We start from the raw sequence: 22,828 nt of genomic DNA, 5'->3' as shown, positions 1-22,828 counted from the left end.
GTTCCTGGGCTCCACTTGAGGTGGGTGAAGCATGGGGATGGGGAGCAAGGCCCGTGAGCCTTGGCCAGGGTGGGCATGGGCCATCTTCAACCTGTTCCTGCAAGCACCAGCCTGGCCTGGGCCATAGAAGTGATGGCTGACAACAGCCACTCTCCGCAAACGTGGAGAGGTAGGAGGGGCCACATACAACCCTGGGCAAGGAAAGGGCCTCAGACTCTGAGCCACGGAAGATGGGGAGCAACTCAGGGAGCAGGACCCGATCTCAGTATATTCAACTTGGCCACTCTAACCTTGCTCACCACGTGAAGTATGTGCAAAAGCAAACTTTGCTACTGCCAGGCTGGGGTTCCAACCACACCCCCCAGCTCAGTGGCTGCTTTGGTTGGGTGGGGAGAGAGGTTCCTCCTCTGCTGCTTGTAGCTGGTGATCACCAGGCTTGGCAACACCTTGGGTCCTCTTGGGTTCCCTGCCTTGCTCCTTTCTGCTGTGTCCCCCATCCCCACTCCACTAGGCATCAGACCCCAGTAACTTCCCTTTTCCCGCCAGGTTGGCCCCGATTCTAGTTCTGCATCAGGCCTGTTGGGGCTCCTTTGCTCTCTGTGGTAAGGGTAGCTAGGTTCCTGTGGGGCAGGTATGGGGTTCTTCTTTTCACCTCCAGGGCCCAAAGCCACACTGTAACAGGTGCCTAGCACATGCTGGCTGTTGGTACGCTTGTCACAGCTGGCCTTGTATGCTCCTTGTCTGGCTTATGTTTCTGCCACTATGCTGTGAGCTCCTTCAGGGTATAGCCCATCATGTACTTGGTCCTATTCGCTCTTACAAGGCCTAGCAATAGCCTGACGCATGGAGGGTGCTTAAGAATTTAACTGTATTTTGGGCACCTGGGGGGCCCAGTTGGTTAAGCGTCTGCCTTCGGCTCGGGTCATGATCCTGGGGTCCTAGTGCTGAGCCCCACATTGGGCTCCCTGCTCAGAAGGGAGTCTGCTTCTCCCTCTCCTGCCACCCCCCCACCCCCTGCCTGTGCCCTTTGCTCTTTGTCAAATAAAATCTTACAAAAAAAAAAAATTTAGCTGTATTGGAGATGCATTCTGTGTGCCATGTGCACAAGGATGTGCCCGCTTCTGGGCCTCTGCAGGGGCCACTGTCCCAGCATTCAGGGACCTTTGTTTCAGAACAGGGATTTTAGGAAGCAGCTGCCCTTCCCCCCATCCAGCAGTAAACCCTCTACACAAATTCTTCCTATACGCGGTCTATTTTTATTTTTATTTTTATTTTTTGCTCCAAGGCAACAGAAGCAGACTTTGCCTCCTGCAAACAGGTCCTTGCACTGAGCCTGGCTGGTCATTTACAGCTAATGGCAATGCTTTCATCATTTCATTAGCTCCTTCCTGAAGGCAGGCTTTAATTAAGAGAAGAGACACAGGGTAAGAGGATGTCCCCCAAGAGAGGATGAAAGGTTTCTGAAGAGGGAGGCTGTAGATGCTGAAGTTTATTTTCGTGGATTTTATGGAACCAACTGAGGTCAGGTTTTCTCTGGGGCCCACTGTGGCCTTCCAGGCAGTGGGACATGGGCCTCACTCCCTTCTCCAGTGTTCTAAGAATATGCGGTTGTTCCTTTGGTTCCTTTTCTCCCGATTTTCCACCTTGGCCACTACTCGCTGCAGTGCCCCGGCTCCCCACAGCCGCCGAGAGAGCCAGGCAGGCATAGGAAGCCTCTGAGATTACCTCAAGTCCTTGAACCCTCAAGTTCTCTCCCCTGGAGACTTCAGGGCCCTGTTCTTAACCACGGTGGGTCCTACCCTGCAGGATCCAGGGGCCAGGTAAGAGCCTGCCGGGGAGCCGTCGTACACTGGGCAGAGTATTCTCTGAGTTCCCTGTTCCCCGAGCTTCCTGAGGTCCCTTCTTTCTGGCTCCTATGTTCAGAATCAGCTCTCCCTCCTGCCTGGACCAGCACGGAAGGACCCCTTTCTTTGTCACACCACCCAGACCCGGGGGGCTGGGCCACTTCTCAGCAGGACTGCAGATGACCTCAAGGGAACCGAATGCTGAAGGCTCATCAGTCCATCTCTACCCCTCCCCGGGTCTCTCCCCTCCCAAGAAGAGCCAGCCCAGAGCTTGGGAAGGTTGGTTTTTCTTGGTGACCTGACATGGCCACAGACCAGCTGCCTGGGAAATGTCATTAGAGGGAAGTGGCTGAGACGAGGCTGATGAACTGGAGGGGTTTGGGGGTGGGGCACAGGGGGCTGGGCGAGCCACAGCCTGCCCCCCACGGGGCTGCCTTGAGGGCCAGGGACATCTTCAGGCCCTTCTGCCTTGCAAGGATCTGGCTCCTTGGACCCAGAAGCAGCTTGAAGAGCTTTTTCCTCTGCCCTCAACTAAAATGGTTCCCTGCACAGGGAGTCAAGGAGAGGAGGGACAGAAGGTAGAGAGAGCGAAGGGAGTGGAGGTGGGAAGTTGAGCCAGAAGGGCCACAGGGCCCCCTGCCAGAGTGGCCTCTATTACCCTCTGTTGTCCAGAAGCCTGAGGTGTCTGCTGAGGTGACCCAGGCCTCCGTGCACAGTACTTGAGGGCAGGAGCAAGGAGGCGGATGGAGACAGAGGGTCCTTCAGAAAGACTGCCCGGGGATGACTTCCCCTAGAGCAGAAGCCTGTTTCCATGGCAACTGGCTACCACTCGGGGCTATGGTAACCTCTAGAAAAGGAGAAACCCCAGAGAAAAAAGCCCAGGCTCCTCTCCTCTCTCCTGCTGCCTTCCCAAGGAAGCTGAGGGGGAGGAGGGTTAAGTGAATCTTGGTTTGTGCTTCCTGACCACAGGAGACAATCTGTTCCCTGCTTCCTGATAGACTCCACGGGCTACACATCCCAATGCCTCACCCAGCCAGGGGTGTCTGAGAGCAGAACAGTTCTCCAAGGATCTCAGAGTACCAACCAGACAAGACGGGTCACCTCACTGGCCTGCAGAGGCCCTACTGAGCCTTGTCCACTCCACGGCAGGAAATGCCCCAGGGCCCAGAGCTGTAGAGGGGCTCAGGGGAGGGGCATCAGGCACAGGGTCTTGGGGAGAGGCCCCTGGGAGCGGATTGTGGGGGTTGGGGGGGCCTGTGCCCTGCCCTCCCGCTGAACTGAGGGGGTTCTGGAGGCGGGCTGGGCCAGCCTACTCACCAGTCTCCACATCCTGCACGTAGAAGTGCAGGTCATCGGTGATCTCGGTCACGAACACCGGTTTGTAGCTAGCCGAGCGCTCCTCCTCCAGCACGGGCGCCACCTCCTCCATGGGCTGCTCCTCGTAGTGGGCCCAGACCTGCACGGGGGATCGGCAAGGGCGGGGGTTAAGAAGCGAAGCCAGACAGGACACGGGGAAAGGGGCTTTGGGCAAGTGGAGTCACCCCTGCGGTGAGTGAATGTGGAGGTCCCCGCAGGACACTCACATCACACTGAGCTGTCCTCGAACTCTCCTACTCTCCGTGGGTTAGGACAGTGCTCTACAGTTATGGTCAGTCAGGTCTCAGATCCGGGCAGGGAGCAGAAGCAACTGGGGAGCTTATTAGAAATGCTGGTACCTGGGTCTCAATATAGGCCTACCATGTTAGAATCTGTCGTGACTGCACTTAGGAAGTAAAGCAAACCAGAGCAGGCTCCTGGGCAATCTCACACCGAGTGTGAGAACCGTGGAGTCCCCACCTCCCTCCCCCGACACCACTCTGCAGGGGTCACTCTGAACTCTCCAGGCCCTAGCACTGTCCAGGGCCATCGTGCCCCTGAGACTCTCCAAGTGACAGCCCTGGGCCATGGAGGGGAGGGCTTGTCACTGTGCGAGAATGTCTCCTCTCAGCAACTTCTCCACCTTCATCTCAAGCGGGTTGCTCTGACCCCAGTACAGAAGCTGGGCCACTCCCCTCCGTCCTCACTACTCCCCTCCGCCTTCCCTGCTCCCCACTTTCCCTGGCCCTGCCTGTCAGGGCCGCAGCAGCTCCAAAGCTGATTCAATGTGACAGCCCATCAAGACCAATCCTGCGGCCAGGAGATTATCCTGGTAGTGACGCCTGTCAGAGCAGCAGAGGGCGGGGGCTGCCCCGCTGAGCACTGAGAAGAGGGTGAGGGACAGGACCACCCGCAGGGTCCCACAGACACACGAGAACAGGAGATGATAAAAGTATTAGCCAAAACTTACATGCGTCCTAGGTGCCAGCTGCCATCCTAAACATTCTAAGTAGTAATTCACTGAATCCTCACAACAACCCTTTGACTAGGTATTAAGGTTACCCTGTTTTACAGACAAGAACTGGAGGCACCCAGGTTTGCTAGAAGCAGTGGAACCAGGGCCTGAACCCAGGTATCTGGGTGCTAGATCTTCCAGAGGGCATTCTGGCACTGACTGGGCCTCCAGAGTCAGAGGGCAGCACCGAGCAGTGGGAAAAGTTGTGGGTGGGAGCCATGGGCTCCTGTCCTTTAATCTGCTTTTTCACTTCAGTCCAGCCATGTGCCTCCTGCATCTCCTTTTCTTCCCTTGCAAGATAGGCCAGTCTGACGCCATGATCACTCAGCTGACCCACAGCTCCCTGGACGCCATGTGGAAGCAGCCGAAGGGCAGGAATGTTAGATTTGCTGAACCTCCTTGGGTCACACCTGCAAAGGCCATGCTCCTGCCTTTACTGTGGTGTGAGCACTCTTCCATTAGAAGGTGAGGCCAGGGCCCTGAGAACTGGAATGAGCAACAGGGGCTGAGCCCTGGGTAGGCCACCAGGGAGTGGCTGAGGGGGATGGGAGAGACCTCATCCGGGTGCAAAACCTCCTTCAGCCACATGCACAGCAATGCCCCTGCCTTCTGCCTTCTGGGGCTGGGCTCTGACCCACACACAGCTCCTGCCCACGCTCACCTACTCCCAACACAGGCCCCGCCACAGCTACTTCCCTCCCCAGCAGCAGCCAGACACCTTTGCTTTCCACATGCCTGTGCCTGGTTGCCCCAGGCAAGGAGTTAGTCAGATCAGAGACTCCTGGCTTAAGGGGGTCTCCAGCTTTTGGACTTCACTGTGAAAGGGCCTCTCCAATTGGAGGCCATGGCACAGACTGCTGCGGGCACTCCGGGGGATGGGGGACGGCCGCAGTGACTTCTGGTTCCGAGGCCTATATCCGGTTGAGGTGGACTTTCTCCCTGGGGCCGCTAGGAAGTTCCCCAGGGCTCACTGCTGCTGAGACACAGGACTGCCAGCACTGCCTTAAAGGAGCAGAAGCCAAGTGGCCCCCCAACCCCCACCATGGTCAAGCCCCCCCAAACTTCCCTGCCGACTTGGGTCCTCCGGCTCCTGGCCTTCCTGGCACCCAGGCAGCCCAGGAGAGAGGGGAGGGGGGCTCTGCGCTTGCTCCAGAGTGGGGGCTGGGCCTGGGAGCCGTTCTGGGCTCCAGCCTAACCCCACCCTGCCTCCCTCCTCAGCAGTGTTGATGAATTGGGAACAGACTGACAGGGTGAGAGCAGAAACTGCTGATGACTCTTCAAGCAAAGGCGCCTTGGGCGACAGCATCAGGTTTCCTCCTAGGGGGAGAAGGGGTGGAGCTCCTCCGCTGCAGGCAGGTGGCAGGAGGGTGGGCCAGCAAGCTTGAGGTCAAGGATGATGCAAACTAAAGCCCCCGGGGGAGGGCCCCACCCCCAGGCCTCCAGCTCTCACCAGGAGGGTCTTGTGACAGGGTCCTAGAGCTCCCTGGGTGCTAGGAGGGGCACAGTAGGGGCACTCTGCTGGCTCCCAAGGTGAGAAGACACCAGAAGCATGAGGCGGAGAGCTGCTCCTCAGATAGAGGAACTCCATTTCTAAGAGAGGGCTGGCTTGGCCCCTCAAATAGGAGAGCACTGCAGGTTTCCCTCGGGAGGTGAGGTGACCATCTATTCCCGGTCTTGGCCCCCAGCGGCCTGGGCATGCTGGTAAATGCAGCCTGGCTAGGTGGCTTCTTGGTGGCAATGAGTCGGTCAGCAGAGAGGCTGCCCACCCTTGGAATAAGGGCATCTTTTGCCCAATTGGATATTTTGCCCTTCTGCAGAACCGGGGCAGGGAGGGGACAGACACATTGGCTGGCACCTGCCAGATGGGTGCCACTTCCCCACAGCCATGCCCAGCCCTCTCTCAGCTCAGATCCCTGACAAGGAGCTTGTTTTGGGGAGTTCCCAGGGGCATGCTCCTCGTCCTGGGCCCACGGGGTGAAGACAAGGCAAACCCAAAGACCCCTTTCAGGGAGAACAGTGATTCAGTGCCTGAGGGCTCTCCCCGCAGGCTCTGGGCAGATGGAAGAGCCGGGGAAAGACCTGCATGGCCAAGATCCCGAGCGGAGGACGGGACTCTGGAGCTGAGAATGCTCTTGGCCTTTGGTGGAGCCAAGCCTGAGCTGGGCCTCAGCAGCCGGGCCCAGGGATGCTGGGAGAGCCACCCAAGAGGGACCTGCTTTGCTCCGGGACCACCTCCGGGCCATGTTAGTGTGGAAAGGCCTTTCCCAGCCAGCACCTCTGATTTGCCGTAGGGTCTATGTTCAGGCTGGGGCCAGATGGCACCGTGTCCTGAGGCGGGGCTCCTCTGTAACCCTTCCGTGGCTCTGGCTACAGACCCAGGTGGGGAATGGGCAAGGGCAGCAGATCCCTCATCTTCTCCATTGCTGGTCTCTCCTGCCAGTCCTTGCCCTACTTGGGTCCCGTCGACACTGTGGGGCCAGGTTAGGAGCACAGGCTGTCTCTTCTCCTGTCCTCACCCATCCTTGGCCCTCCCTCTTTCCTGTACTTCCTCCCCAGCAAGCCCCAGGATCCTCCTCCTGGCAGGAGATGGGCAATATGGACAGAGGCTCTAGTGACTAGAGGCTTTCCTTTCTAAATCCTATTTAATATTGTTGGCTGGAGCCTTCGGAGGCTCCAAGGGTGGGGCTGGCAGGGGGCCAGGGCAGTGAAGGCCTTCAAGCTAGCGGCGGGGAAGGCAAGTTCAATAAAAGGTAATCAATGGCCAATGCAGCCCGGTGCAGGGCCCTGCGGGGACAGAAGGGAGGCTGGGGAGGGAGAGCATTCCTGATGCCTGCCCTCTGTGGCTCCAGTCTCTGGTGGTCAGAGCCACCCAGTTATTCCTGGAGGAGGAAGGGATAACCCAGCTAATGCCCTGTAGAGGAAGGGGAGGGCCCAACCAGCATCTCTTCCTGAGGAGAGGAGTCTGCAGGGCACAGGAAAGAACGAGGCCCAGCAGGGAGGCAGCCAAGTTCCCAAAGCTAGGAAACTAGCATGGCCGGCTTCCCTCAGATGGGCCCGCTCCCAGATGCGCACACATAGAATCTCAGCTCCCGAAGACTTCCGCATGGTCTCGTCTCACAGAAGCTCTCGGTATTACCTCTCCTTAGTTAGCTCACACATACCACCATGATCTCTTAACCCCACACGTGCCTGTCTCCAACAGCGAAGGTAGCCCTCCTAGGGTCACAAGCGAGGCAAGGTTGGAAATCCTGGGGACATCTCAAAATGCAGTTTGCTGTCCTCCAGCTGGCTGCCAAATTCTCTGAGTCCAGCCAACTCTGAGGGGTGCCGCAGGGCTCCACACATGCTGCTCCTGGGAACCAGCCCCTCACCAGAAGAGGCAAGCCACACTAGGTTCTGCCAGGATCCTTGAAGAGGATGGGGTGTGCGGGAGAAGGACCCTGGAGGCCGGCGGGGCCTCGCCCTGAGAGTAGTGCACTGCATTTTAATTGGACTGGAATAAAAACACGCAGGCTGTGTAAATAATTACTGATGATTATTCCTCACCATCATCATGTGGACCCAGTGGAATGATGACTGGGGCTCTTTCAGACAAATCTAGTAAATAGTGACGCCCAGTGTAACACCCAGCAAGGCACCCATGCCTCCCCCTCAGGCCAGATTGTCCTCTCTGTCTTCTCCTGGGTCCCTCCTGGGCCTCAAATCTCAGAGAGCAGAGCCTGGGGGCAAAGACCCTTTCAGAGTCTGAGCCTCAGGGGCCAATTACCCCCCAGCTGCTAATTCTTCAGTAAGGTTCAGCCCTTTCCATACCAAGGCCCCAGTACTGCGTGGGCACCTTCCCCTGCAGCAGGCAGAGAACATGGGGATGGCAGCCTTAAGTTCAACTGTCACCAACAGGAAACCCAAGAGGAAGCTTCTCTGCGGTAGGAGCTCAGGTTGCCCACTCCCTGTCACTGTATGAAGATGGGGTTTAATGTGAGCAGCCCTGGGACAAGGGGAAGCCTCCTGAGAGGCCTCCTACAGGCCTAGTCCTCTAAGGCATGAATAGCCCCTTTCAACCAATCCCAAGCTTTTTGGGTCACCTCTCTCTAGAGTTCTTCCACTCCCATTAGGGTTGGTCACCTGCCTTCACCCCCAGGGGATGGGAAGAAAAGGTAAGAGATGCAGGCAGGCATCCCTGGGCCTGGTTCCTGAGGGAATGCCGTTGGGAAGAGGCTGAGGGAGGAGGTGGCTGCTCTGGGTTGGAAGAGAATGAGGAACTGCGGGGCCCTGAAGCCCCCTACTCCTTTTGGCAGGTGTCTGGGCCTGGCTCTGGGAGGCGAGCTGCAAGCCAGATGGCTGCCCCATGGGGAAGGAAACGTTTGTTCCTGGAACAAATTTATGGCTCAGCACGGCTGTCCCATGAAATCCTCCTCGAGCCCAGAGAAGCCTTGACAAATTGGCGGCCGGCTGATTTATCCCCATTATTAGGGCCAGGCTGTAAGTCAGTGGCGACAGGCTGAGTCAGGGGGTGCGGAGCCCCGCTCCCACCACCAAACCACTGGGTTCCTTAATCGTCCATTTGTTTCCAAAAGCTGCTTTCCACCCCACCCCCCTTGTCTTTTCAATGCACTGTCTGCAGAGACTGATGGGCTATAAATCTGTTGTCCTAACAGTTTTATGCATCTCCTGGGGCAGCTTCCGAAATGGGCCTCCCTGCAGGCCCTTGTGAAGGCAAGTCAGAGTGGGCTGTGGGTTTCCCGGTCACTCTGAGGGCACCGAAGAAGGGCTGGGGCTGGTGAAGGGACAACTCCCCAGTCTCCTGCTCACCAGGGGCTCCCCACATCATTCTTCTCATGGCTGCAAGGTCACCTTCCAGACGTGGCTCTGCTCTACCAGGTCCACCAGAGCAGGCCAACAGTTGAGGACGCCTAAGCTGGCAGCCTTTCCCTTGGTCACGTGTGGCTCCCGATGTGGGGTCTGAGACCAACACCGACCAGGGTCCCTCAGGTGGGGGATGACGAAACCACTCTGTTCCCTGTGTGGGGGCTGTGGTGTTTTGGCAGAGGAAGGCGAGAAGAAGCCCCAAGCTCCGGGATGGCCCCTGCCTCCTCCGCAGCCAGGCCCAATTCCACACCAGTACCTTCTCTTTCTTCTGCTTGGCGGTCTCCTCGGCGGACAGCAGGGGCTTGTAGTAGGCGCTGCGCTCTGCGGTGAAGTGGACCTTGGACAGCGCGTGCTCCACCAGCAAGACGGACAGGTTGGCGCCGTCAACATGCAACCAGCCAATGAAGTTGCCAGCCTTGTCCATGCTCTCCACCTCCACCTCTACCTGGGGAACAGAGAAAGGGGGAGGGTCAGCCTACAGGGGGAGGGTCTCAGGAGGGACCAAGAGCAGGAGCTTGTTGGAGCTGTGGCACTGCTGATCCTCTTAGAACGCTTCGCTTCAGTTCTGTAAGTGGGATCTAGGCTCTCTATCCTCTCACAGCCCAGAATTATCCTTACAGAAACATCCCTGACTGAGAGACTTCAAAACTCAGCTACTAGGGTAACATCGGCATCCCTCAGCTTGAGCGAGGGAATTGCATCAGCCGTGGGCATGTGTGAGCGCAGCCTGGGGGTCAGGAGTGAGAGAAGCAGCAGACGCAAGCTGCTCCCGGAACGTCTGACTCTTCTTCAGTGCCCATGCACCCAACCTAGCTCTTCTAGCATGATAGGCAGGCCCCAGGAGCAAGGCAATTCCCGGGAAGAGGGGCACGTAGCTGAGGGAATTACTGCTCAACAAAGGTACTGCCAAGTGGCTGGATGAAAGCCAGGTAAAGAAAGGAGGGGAGGGGGCATGTGGGTGGAGGGGTATGAGCAGGAGTGCACAAGTGGGTGGTTAAGGGTGATGCCCGCAGGAGGCTGCCCCTGAAAGGGAACAAGGGAAAGGGTGACCTCACTGCCATAAGCCCAGGCCTTGGGGCCGTGGGCTGGGGTTGACCTCAGAACCCTTGGGGACCCCTGTGGGGCTCAAGAGCTTCTGAGCTTTCTCCACAGAACGCCTCCCTGAGACACAGGACCCCAGACACAGTCCTGACTCCACTCCCCCAAGAGGGCGGCCTTGGTGCCACAGCCCTTATGGTGGCTGATCTGTTTCCACCTCATGAAGGCAATGGCTCAGGGTAAATTTCTTCTTTGATTCTCTCCCAAGCTCCTCCTTTCTCTGCTAAAGGGGCTTGTAAAAGCCTTTGCTGCCAAATATGAAAAACTTGTATTAATTTAAATAGCTTCAAGCTCGATTAAGCAATAAAATGAATGTCTAAATACCTGGGAATTCTCTGAAGCCTGGGCTGGAGCCTGCGGCAGCAGCCCAGGCCAGAGGGTTAGAGAGGCGAGTGGGGAGCCATGTGGGTGACAGGACACCCCTTAAGTAGACAGAGGTGGCTTGGCCATGTGGAGAGAAGGCAGCAGGGAGAAAAAGAAGGGGCAGGACCAGGGAGGCAAGGCCTGGGCCTCTCCCTATCCTTGAACACCCTCTTCAACACCCTACTTAATTAAGGCTTACAGTTAACCCTTTGAGTGGAAATGTAAGTTTAACACTGCTGGAGTACGGGTGTGACCCAGAAGCAGATAGGAAGAGTTTATTAGAGCTAGATAACAAAGATACTCTATAGGGCCATTCCAAGTTGACTCTGCAGGTGGGTACATAGGTCCCCCATTCCTGGACCTCTTATCTTTCACCATGTTAGCAGCCAAGTGTCCTTTCCTGAAACTGACGGCTGCCCTGCTTGGGCATAAGACCTCCCTCCAGTTCTGAGAAGCCTGTGGTGGGCCAAGTGATTGTGACGAGAAGCTTGAGGGCCACCTGTATCATTCCTCTCGGGGCTGGACTGCTAGGATGGAGGCAAAAACCTTAGAGGTGGGTTGATGAAGCACCCGGGGAATCTAATCATCCTCACTCTGGACAGTGCCCACACTTAGATCTCACCCTGCCTAGCAAACCCCACAACCCACACCTCCCCTCGGAGGCCACCAACCAGATGCCGGCCTCCCAAGGGCTCGTACTAGTGGGAGACTCTGGCGACTAGTAGCCATGCCTGGGGTCAGCGCTGTCAACTCTCTTGGACGGTGAGCATGGCCTTCACACTTACCCAGCCTCTCCCTGCCTATAATCCATATGCTAACTTGGGCTTGACAGGTCCCTGGGCCCAGCCAGCAGCTGAGGAAAGAAGTCTCTAGCCTTGGGCACTGCCTTCCTGCTGAATCCATCTGGGGTTAGAAAGGGAGATAAAGCTGTAGCCTAGGGGTTTCGGCTTTCCCTTTTATAATGGCTGCTGCAAATACTGTAATTTCTCAAAGGCACTCAAGGGAAGGTGGGCTGGGCTCAGCGAAAGGATGGGGCTACTTTGGAGTCTCTTGGCCTGTGACCTCTCTAGTCAAGCCCTGTGGTGTGTCTATCCTTCTGGGTACACAGAATTCAATGTGAAGACCAAAGTCTTAACCCTTCTCTAGTTCTGGGAGAGTTTCATGGTCAGCAAGCAGAGGGTTAAAGCATGGTGCTCCCAGGCTGGTATGTGTTCATCACGGTTCTCTTAGATTGACTGCGGGGGATTTGTGCCTTGACAATAACATTTTGTGGGCCAATGTCTGTGTATGCTCTATTTCTCTGATCACCTTTAAGACTTATGTTCTTGATATTTTCTCCTCCCTCTTTTTTTTTTTTAACAGATTATTTATTTGAGAGGGGGAGAGAGAGAGAGAGAGAGAGAGAGGAAGTGTGTGTGTGTGTGTGTGTGTGTGTGTGTTGTGTGTGTGAATGGAGGTGGGGCAGAGTGAGAGGGAGAGAGAATCCTCAAGCAGACTCCCCACAGAGTGGGAAGCCTGACTTGATCCCATTTAACACACTGAGCCACCCAGACACTGATATTTTCTCTTAACTGAAAAAAATACATATAAACACATACTCCTATAGAGATACACAGATACAGTTGATTCTTGTTATTTGTCTATAAAGTTACCACGAACACTGAACCAGCGCTCCCAGGGGAAACACAGGATCAGGTTCCTGCAAGACTCTGGTCAAGATTTACCAATACATAACCTTCTTCTGTGCACGTTTTTGCTTAAAAACACCTTATTTAGTATATACTGATGATTTGTTACCATTGAACTCACAGCCAACGGCACTAGAACTCATGCCTGAATGAAGCTTCTCTAACACGTGTATTTTCTCCCTAAGGCCCACTGCAGCCTTCCTGTACTTCGGAGCACCAGACAGCACTTCAACGCTCTGCCGGGGGGCCATTTTATTTTATTTTTTTATTTTTTTTATTTTTTTAAATTTATTTGACAGACAGAGATAACAAACAGGCAGAGAGAGAGGAAGGAAAGCAGGCTGTCTGCCAAGCAGAGAGCCTGATGCGGGGCTTGATCCCAGGACCCTGGGATCATGACCTGAGCCGAAAGCAGAGGCTTTAACCCACTGAGCCACCCAGGCACTCCCGGGGGGCCATTTTAAACTGCAAAATCACCAGGAAAAAGCACACATCAGAAAAAGGGGGAAACGCGGCTCTACGGAGATGATGGACAAGACATCTGTTGCTGGGATGAGAGCCGAAACAAGAAGGGGAGCACCGCCGTCTGCGACCTCGGCTGGGAGCACGCTCACCTGGACACTCAAAGTGTTCGCCGCTCGGATGACCAAACACTCCGAGTACTGATCTGGGGCTACAAGTACATTCCAGTAAGTGAAGTAAGTGAACTTGCAAATATGGAATTGTATATAATGAGGACTGACTAGACAGAGACCCACGGAAAGCTCTTTCCTACCAGTTTGCCTCAAACTGAAAACAGGAGTGAGGAGAGGCTCCTTCTGGTCAGACACAGGAAACCTCTTCTGGGTTCTTTCTGCCTGTTGACAGCATTAATGAGACCCACCGCTCACTGAGTGTTGTGTGAACTGCAGAGTGCTGTTCAGTGTCACACTGCCTATCTCCTCAGCAGCATAGAGTGTTTCACGGAGAGATGTGGATGCAACAGCTTCCCTTGGGAGGCCTCCAACGACGGCAGGGGACACCAGGGAGCTCACGCCTTGGCTGACTATCAGGGACTGCCCCAATGTCTGATTTGTGTGTGGGCCTTTGGTGTGTGCACGTGTGAGCTGATGTGGCCTTGAGGGCACCACAGAACGTGTGTATACGTGGACACAAGCAGTGTCAGTGGGGAACCAATGGGAGCCTCTTCTCTTCCTTCCCCTCCTCAATGTTCACACTGACGCTAAGGCCTAGGAAAGCAGGGCTGAGGGGAGGAGAAGGCCTCCTGAGAGATTATGACGGGGGCCACAGCATTCCGCTGGGGGAGCACCTGGGGGAGTGTGAAATAGCAGGCAGCCTAGATGCCTTGAGGTCAGACCCGCTGCCCCCTCCTTGTACCCCGGCGGGCCTGGCCAGCTGCCAGCACCTCTTGCCCTCTGCCTGAGGCCGACAGAGTGGGTGGGGATTCTGAAGTCTGAACTAGGCCCTATGAGCTGAGCTCTTCCAGCTTCAACACCACCCTCTGTGAAGGCTTCCCTGATCCAGCCATGTGAATCCCTCTGACACCTGTGGGCTACCCCACACTTCAGCACCGAGGGGACAGCACATAGCACAGAAGTTCTGAGCGCAGAATGTGGAGCTAGACTGCATCGGTTTAAACCCACCTACCAACTGCATGACCTTCACCAAGTCGCTTATCTTCTCTGTGTCTCTGCTGTAAGACTGGAATTGCAATATTGCCTATCTCAAAGGGTTTGTTCCAATTAAATGAGCTAATATAAAGATACTAAGCACTTACAAGAGTACTGGATGCATAAATGTTTCATCATCGTCATCGACTTTTTACTTTGTAGTAGGAGGAGCGGTTATTTCACTTCCAAATGTCTCTAATTGTCCAGCTAGACTGTCAGCAACAAGGGGAACAAAGCTTGTTCTATACTCTGAATCTTCCCCAGAGCTGGGTGTACTGACTGGGCAGGGAGGTGGCAGGAAGACCATCGGTCTTGGAGTTAGACAGACCTGGGTTCAAATCCTAGCTCTGCCTGTGAATTTTTGGGAAGAGATGACCTCTTTTCTCTCCTAGCCAGTTTCCTTCTCCATAGAATGAGAAGCGGGTCCTATGTACTAAAAGAAGTAACATAACTGCTTTCTCTTCCCTTCATCTACTACTGGCCAGCAGCAACCCTGCTCAGACTGAGCCCCGTCCCCTTAGCTCTCCCCCCATCCAGCAAAGCTTTGGGCTTCTTAAACCCTGGTAGCCTCATACAAAATACAAAATGGAGGGAAGACAAGTGGGAAGAGCTAATGTGTGACTGTCCTCAAAGCCAGCTGCACAAGCAGATGCCTTCCTGCTCAGTGGTGGTGGGGTCTTTTTCCACCATAGGGCCAAAGTTGGGGGGGGGTGCAGCCCAGCCAGCTGTGGTCGGAGAGGAGCCAGACACACTGGACTTGGCCTGTCGGGGGGCTGGGGCAGCCAGCGGGCCCTGCCGCCTCGCAGTGGGACACGTCCTCCTGCTCCCAAGCACATTAATGTGCCACTAATGAAATTGTTCTGGCTTATTTACCAAATTAATACAAACGGCACAGGCTGTTAATTTGCATGTCTCCTAATTACTGAGGAAGAGCTCCCATGCCCAGGCAACGCACACCTCAGTGCCCACCCAGACGGGCTGCGGTCTCAGCCTTCCCAGTTGTGGGTGGGTGAGGAAGGGGAGAAGGGAAAGGAGGAAAGGGGAGAAGCGGAACACCCCTAGCTTGCTCTCTGTGGCTGGGAACACATGAGGGAGGGAAGGTGTGGTGGCCATGAATCCGTTTCCCTGCCTGTGGTCCTTTCCTTAGTGGCTGGAACGCCTTGGCCCCCAGAAATATACTCGGTCCCTGTCCTGCTCTCCTCCATGAATGCTCCTTCTTTCCCATGTCTGGATTCTGTCTGACTTCTTAACTTAGGAACTGTTTCAATCAGGCAGGCGGTGGAGTCTGAGTCTTCCTCTCTCAGCAGTGTGGCACATTCTGGGCCTGGGGGACAGTGCGGGGCTGGAACAGTGCAGGGGGTCACAGGAAGGGATGTGGAAGTCAGGCAGGGGGTGAGGGCCTTACAGATCCTACTCCTCTCCCTCAACTTGTTCTGGCACTTCCCAGCCAATCAGCCTCAGATTCTGAAATCTTATGTAAAGAGTGTGTGTGAAGGAGAGTGAGGTGAGAAGAAAGAGAGAGGGAGGAGGGGGAGAGAGGGAGGGGGAGAGAGATCAGCTAAAAGGTCACCATAAAACCACAGAGGAAATTCTGACAGCCCTGGGGGTTCATTTAGCTGCCCTACCTCTCCTGATCCAGGAACCAGACTGGATGCCTGCTCTTTCCAAGCCTGGGGCAAAGCTGGAAAGACACAGGTCCTCCTGCAGCCTTCTTTGGGTCTTGAAGAGAGGCTGGCCAGGGGAGGGAGAAGGCAAGCTTGACTAAGGCAGCAGGTGCTGCCCCGCCCCCCACTCCAACCAACACTCAGGACAAAGAAACTTTGACATGTGGAACACAGCAGGCTCTGCAAGGTGACTGAGGGCAGCCGAAGGAGGTACAACACAAGAGGGGATTTACTGGCAATGGGGGAGGGCAGGGAGAGCCTACACATAGGTACCCACCTTCCCTTTTTCTGTGTGTCAAGAGGATGGAGAACAGGTTCCATCTCCACCAAGCGCCCTGCCCCAGCTCTGGGCACAGTGCCTGAGGCAGCACAGGAAACACTGCATGAAGCCAGCCTCTGAGGTTGGGAGGCTGTGGGATGCCTGGGGAAAACAGCCCAGAGGATGCTCCCTCCCGCTGGGGAGGCACTGCCTCAGGCAGGACAGGTGAACTGGCACAGGCCACCCCTGCCCCGGGGCACCTGGAAATGAAGACTTCTGGTGCTGGGGAGGGGAGTGGGGGGGAACAGTCCGCCAATTCCTCCAGCAGGTGGGGAGCAGACTGCTCTGGGCTACCTCTGGGGAGGTGACCTCGGGGGCCCTAATGACAGGCAGACGCTTCTATCCTTTCCACTTGCTTTCTGGCCACAGGCCCGCTTGAAATATCTCCAGAGCCATCAGCAACACGTATGAGGCAGAAGCCTGGAACTGGGAACAACAGGAAAGCCTGGATGGGAAAAAGCTGCTGAGGACCAAAGAAAAAGCCAATAAAAAGCCATGGACTGGAGCTATGATTTGGGCTGGGGGTGTGTGTGTGGGGGGTCACATCCCTTCCAGGCTCAGTTTCTTCCTGTATAGATGACAGCAGAACCAGGGTTTTAAGTCCCTCAAGCTCTGAAGTAGCTGAGGTTAGAGCTGGGGCTGGTGGTGTGAACCTGTAGGACTAGGGACTGAGGAAAGAGGTAACACGGGAGAAGGGCAAGCCGGGAGGCCCCACGAAGACCCTCCAGCCCTGTGGCAAACTCGCAGAGGGGGCTCAAAGACACTCCAGCCCCTGCCTCCCCCGGGCCTCCCACTGGAGCTCTCTGCCAGAATGTGAGCCGTGATCCAGGGCAACCGGACTACCATTGGGACCCCTTGCTGCTACACAGAGGCAACCATGTCGCCACGGAGCTGGGTCACCACTGGAAGGTGCTGCCACAGCCAGAGCTGTGAACTCGAAGAGACACCTCCCCTTAATATAGTAGCAGCTTAACACAGCCACGGTGTCTCCTGCACTCGCAGGCACGTGCAGACACACCAGTGTCTCTCTGAGACGATGAACAGGAACGCGACGCAATTAATAATGTAAGGCCCCGGGAGCTGGCGAGGCAGTGGCCGTGAGATGCCTCCCAGGCCTCATTATCGGCAGCTGCCAGCGGGGAGCGGGTGGCAGAGCGAGCAGGCAGCCGGGGAGCTCTTCCCCGGGCCCCACAGCGCCTGGGCTCCTCACCCTTAGCACCTCCACACCAGATGACTCTTTCAAGCCCAGCCCACAGTGCCAACTGTTCTCCAGAAAACCTCCACTCTGACATCCACGCACTGGCCCAAGCCAAAGCCCTAGGAATACCTGGAAATCAGGCCCGGGCTGGCACGGTGGCAAGACGGGCCGAGAAGCTCCTGGGAATGGATGGGAGGCCTGAGACCCAAACAAGATGGCCTAGCTAGAAGCTCTGGGTTTCTCTCTCTCTCTCTCCTCCAATACCTCAGGGGTGTGGGGTGGGATGATGGGGTAGGAGTGCAGGGTGCAGGGCAGCTCCTGGTCCCGCCTGAGGCGGAGAGGCCGCAGCCAAGGCGATCAGGCTCGTCGGAGTCTGCCGGGAAATGCAAACCTGCTGACTCCAAGCCTTTGCAAGCGGTAACACAGTTTATAAACTGACGCAATCTGTTCCTTTGGTGCAGACAATGAAGGAAGGAGGTTTTCATCTTCCCAAGAGAACCCAGCGCTAAAGGCTGGAGGAGATTTAACTCTCTCTTCCCTGAGGTTCATGCAGGGAACGAAGCTGAATCAGGAGGCCCTCATTCTGCGCCCCGTCTGGGGCACCATGGGTGGTACCCGTTGCCACAGGTCACCTGATCCTGAGGCAAGCTCTGGAATTCCTTCGGAGAGTGGGGCGCACCTGAATGGCCCAGCCCTCCCACGCTCCCTGGCTGGAGAAAGGAAGTTGCCAGCCCAAAAAAGCAGGCCAGGCTGCTTTCATCAGCGGCCCCCAGACAGCATTCTTTGTCCTGAAGCTTGGCTTGGGCCACGGAGGTAGCCACAGTGGCGTTCTCCAAAGCCCAACCAGAATATCCCAGGCTTGGCCCGAGCCCTGTGGGCACTGAGCTAGCAGCCAGAAGACAGCTGGCCTCTTGTCAGGACAGATCAGTGTGTGTGTGACCTGTGGAATAAGAGCACGTGGTTATCAAATGTCTGACCTGCTCTGAAAGTACCCGAATGGTGTTCCATCGGGTTAAGTTTAAGTGCCAGTTCCTCATTTGCAAGCGCCTGTATCTCCCTGACCCTGGTGCAGGCGCACTCTGCTCTGCTGACCCCAATCATCAGGCTTCTTTACCCGAGCTGCTGAGGGTTTCCACACCTCGCCTTCAAAAAGTCCTTATGTTACCATTCATAATTACTACTTTCCTTTCCACCCTGGAGAAAAAGAAAGGAACCCAGCTCTAGATCACACCCTCTTTCGCTTCCTCGGGCACCTATCAGTCACCTCTCTTCTACCATCACTATTTCAATTCCCTTTCCTGTCAGCGTCTGCCTCTTTGCTTGAGTATCTCACCCATCCTAGAAAACTGTGCCTTGATCTCATGTCCACCCAGCCGACGTCGCTCTCCTTGCCCAGAGGATTCTGCTCACCTCCCTTTTCCTTCCCCACCCAACGTGACGGCTCACCACTGTCTACACTCCAATGTAACTACCACCTCAAAGTCACTCAGGACCTCATAATTGTCACTTTAACAATTTCTTATCACATTTCATTGTTTTTTACTTTTTGAATGATCTGACAGGGCTAAGAACCCCTTGTCCATCTCAAAGTTTCTTTATTAGGCCTCTGTGGTTCCCAACCATGGTTTCTTCTCCCTGCTCTTAGTTTCAGTTGTGAATTCTTACCCACCAACATGCTCCCTGAGTATGGACATTCGCCAGGGGGCCATTTATAGCCGTGCAGTGCCTGATTTCCACCGCTTCGGAATTACAGGACACCATGACTTCTATTTCCAGTCCAGCCCTCCCTTCAGAATTCACCTCCACCTGACCAATTACAAATGGAATGCGTCCAGTCGTGAGTCTACTATCTTCACTCTAAAACCTGGTCCTCCATCCACCCGCCTTTCTTATCCCAGTTGGTAGCAGGAGAAGCCTGGGGATCAGCCTCGCTCCCTTACATTCATAATCAACCTCCAGGTCACGCTAATCCTACCTCAGAGGAATTCTTCCCCTCTTCTCTATCCTTACTGCCACTCTTTGGGTTCAGCTCCTACCCGAGGGCAGCAGTCCCCTTCTCTGCTCTCCCTGCCACCAGCCTTGTGTCCTCCTAATGGCCCTTCCACAGTGCTGTGGTGTGGCTTGTCACAGACAGTGCAGCACAGTAGCTGGGCTGGGGAGCCAGACCGTCTGGGGCCAAGCTTTGCACAACTCCTTACTAGCTGTGAGACCCTGGGTGACTGACTGAACCTCTCCAGTTACAGGTTTTTCCTCTTCGTCAAACGGGCATAATAATGGTGCCTGCTTCGAAGGTTTTTATTGAAGAACAAACGAACTAACTCCAGTTAAACACTCAAGAGTTTGGTATATAGTAAATGCTCACTGACTGCTGTTATGTAACAAAAACCCCCAAAGCTGATCACTTCTTCTGTTGCTGAAACCCCTTCCTTGTTCTCTGACAAAGTTCAAATTCCTTAGCATAGCAAGGTACAAGCTTCTTCTTCTTTTTTAAAGATTTTATTTATTTATTTGACAGAGATCACAAGTAGGCAGAGAGGCAGGCAGAGAGAGGGAGAAACAGACTTCCCACCGAGCAGAGAGCCGGATGTGGGACTTGATCCCAGGACCCTGAGATCATGACCGGAGCCGAAGGCAGATGCTCAACCAACTGAGCCACCCAGGCACCCCAAGGTACAAGCTTCTTATGACTGGATTCTTACTAGTCTCACCTTCTACCATTTTGGCCCTCATTATTTTGCTCTAGTCATCCGAACTAACTCTAGCTCCAGACATAATGCACTGTTCCAGGCCTCTGCACACACTATTCCCTGCAGCTAGGATGCTCCTCCTAATACTGTACCTGTAACTCCTACCCAATGCATTAAGATTCTGCACAGATGGGATTTCACTCAAACTATTTCATTATTTTCTTAGTAATGCTTTTCCCCACAGCACTTTGCTCATATCACTACTAATTACAGTTTGTAACGGGCATTTATTAATGGTATCTCATTACTGCCACATGGTAGGCATTCAGTCAACAGATGATAAAAGGTCAAAGGTCCTGGCTTCTCCAGATCTCTGGCAGTCAACTTAGAGAAGGAAAGTTCCTGGGACAGAAAACTGTTTTTGGGGAAATCTGGGGGGCACCAGACCGGCTGGAGAAGGACTGTTTTGAGAAGGTCTCTAAGGGGTCAGGGCTGGCCCACAGCTAGCCCTGTTGGAGCAGGTCTGCTCACAGGAGCCCAGAGGGGCAGAAACTGGCCTTGGTCAGTGCAGCCAGTCCTGATGACTCAGAGGCTCCCAGACGTCACGAGCAGAAGGGGCTGTTTCGCACTTGGCTTTGCCTGTACTGAATATAACTGGAGTGAGGACGGATTCCTCTATTTACCCAGGCATGAGCGCAAGCAGCAGCTGTGTATGCCTCCCTCTGGTCTCCTACACATCCACCACTCCTGGCCACCATCCCTGAGCAAGGAAGGGGTGAACAGCAAAAGCAGACATGAGAGAGCCAGAGGAAGAGCTGTGAGGACAGGACAGGAACCTGGACCCCGTTTGCTAAGTCCTCCAAGCCAAGGTGGGGCAGATGTCCCGGTTAGGCCTTGGTCGCCTGAGGGAACATCTGAGCACAGGGCTGAGAAACCCTTCAGCCACAAGTCCCTTGCCAGTGTGGGCAGGTCTCAGGCCCTCAAGGAAATCTTCGAGGAAAGGCAATTGCTGCTCTGGGGCTTGGCCAGGCTCAGTCACTTCAATGTTCCCAGAACTGGGCTGTCGCCATGGGGGCTACACAAAAGCTGTCAGGTTGTGGCAAAGGATGTCCTATGCTGGGGGGAAAGGGGCACTGAGTTCCTTCTTATTCGCCATCTCCCAGTCTCTTAGAAATAGGAACACAGACACCAATCCGTCTTGCAGGCCAGAGAAAGGGCACCAGAGAGAAAAGGACTTGGAACAGATAAAAATCCTATACTTGCAGCTACGGACCAGCCAGTTTACTTAATTACACTGAATATAAGAAATAGCAACCAATTTCAACACAAAAACATGGAATACCCATCCCTCCTGATTAACGTTCAGATCAGCAGCATGAAGGCACAGCTGAAGGCACCGAGAGGATGAGAGGGGCCGCTCTTCTCATCTGGCTAAGAAAGTCCCATCTCCTCTGGGCTCCTCTTATGAAGCCCTCTGCTCCTGTGTTCACCCATATCCTTCCTGGAAATGCAGCTGCCTTCAACTGCCAACAGGAAGCCTGGCGTGGGTCCACTGTCCTTGGCAGGCCGTGCCCTCCAACCCCCAGGGCAGGCCACGCAGAGGGCGGCCAGCAGCCCTGCCCTCCACATCCCTGGACGGGCCAGAGAGAGGGCCCCCTGCTCCCCTCTCGCCATGCCCATGGGCTGCTCTCTTAGGCCCAGGGGAGAGGAGGTTCAGGCTTCTTCAGAGCCTCTGTTTCATGCACTCTCCCCAACTCTATTTCAACACAGTAAGGAAAACAAAAACTCCTCTAAGGTGATCCAGTCTTCACGCTCAGCAGCGCCAGCGGTCAAGGGCTGGCGTGGGTTGACCCTGCTGTTACACGGGCAGACCGGATCCCTGCTCGCTCTGACCTGGAGGGCCCGTGCTCTCTCTGGCCTGTCTATAATACAAAGAAAAGCCTCTCGGTAAAAGCCACCCATAATAAGGCCACTATATAAATGGCTTGAGCATGTACAGCCCAGATTGGGAGATGTGCATCACGCCAGAGGCCAGACAGCCTGGTCAGTGAGCCTGCCCTCTGCTCTCTTCTGTGGGCTGAGGCTGGTTTCCTCACTGCTCATTTCTTATTGCTAATGACAATTAAAATATGGCACCGCTCGTCCTGCCGGAGTGGAGCTCTCTCACCCCAGAAGCCCCCCTAAGCCCCTCCCTTTCTGCAGCCGGCCCCAGCCATCTCTGTCCAGGGAAAGGCTAGGAGCGATGGCTCCTAGCCTCCACTGCTTTTCCACACTGGGACCAGATTCCTTCTTAGTCCCCATCTTTACCCAGTCCCCATCTTTACCCACTCCCCAGGGCACGGGCTCCTTATGCTGTTCTGGGCCTTGTGGTTACCTCCGGAAAGTACTCAACGCCGCCCGAGTGAGAGCAGAGGTAAGAGAGGACAAAGTACAAGTGGCAGGGAAGGACAATAGACAGGATGGGTCGGCAGCTCGGTTGTTGACATGACTCTGTCCACCCTCCTGACAGGAGTCAAGGTGCCATGAATCACAATTACTCCTCTCGCTCCCATTTCAACCAAACATCCCAAATAATATTCAGCTTAATGAGGCCCTGGGAGCTAGTCGGTAGTCTCCCAACCCTACTCTTTGCTTAGGCTGGTTTCACCCTGCTCTCAGGAGGGAGTAGCTGGCCCGTGTTCCCCTAAATGGGGCCAGGGTGACCTCATTTGCCTTGCCCTGCCTCCCAATTTGGTTGTAGGAAGCCAAATTCCGCTGACACCTGCTCTCCACTCTTATGTGGGGAGTGCTACCCCCAATGTAGGTGTGTTCTGCAATGAAGACAGGAAATGCAGATGCTCAGCGTGTTTGGCTAAGATTTCTGGAAGTCACAATTGAGCTTTTAAGGACAATTCCTTTGATTTTGGAGGAAGCACGGTGAGCCTGACCCTTGCCTGAGCCTTGCCGCCTGCTTAAGGCTCCTCTGACAGAAGACGGCTCAGTGGCAACAACTGCTGTTGTGCGGCTTCTCCCATGGGAAACTTTCTGCCAGTGTCCTTGCAAAGAAGCTTGGAGACTCCT

General features: G+C 55.0%; 1 protein-coding gene across 2 annotated transcripts in view; it reads right to left on the bottom strand.

The window, feature by feature from the left end:
• The window catches only part of SND1 (staphylococcal nuclease and tudor domain containing 1), a 422,576-nt gene that overhangs the window by 6,736 nt on the left and 393,012 nt on the right, over nucleotides 1-22,828 (bottom strand). For both annotated transcript variants that reach the window (XM_047695928.1, XM_047695929.1), the window contains exons 17-18: nucleotides 9,338-9,526; nucleotides 3,162-3,300 (exon numbers count right to left, since the gene is read on the bottom strand). In XM_047695928.1, the coding sequence (XP_047551884.1) occupies nucleotides 3,162-3,300; nucleotides 9,338-9,526 (328 nt within the window). The remainder of the gene's footprint in view (nucleotides 1-3,161; nucleotides 3,301-9,337; nucleotides 9,527-22,828) is intronic.

This window comes from Lutra lutra, chromosome 11 (assembly GCF_902655055.1).
Source record: "Lutra lutra chromosome 11, mLutLut1.2, whole genome shotgun sequence".
In the NCBI taxonomy this organism is placed as follows: domain Eukaryota; kingdom Metazoa; phylum Chordata; class Mammalia; order Carnivora; family Mustelidae; genus Lutra; species Lutra lutra.
This window is presented reverse-complemented; position numbering and strand designations above follow the sequence as displayed.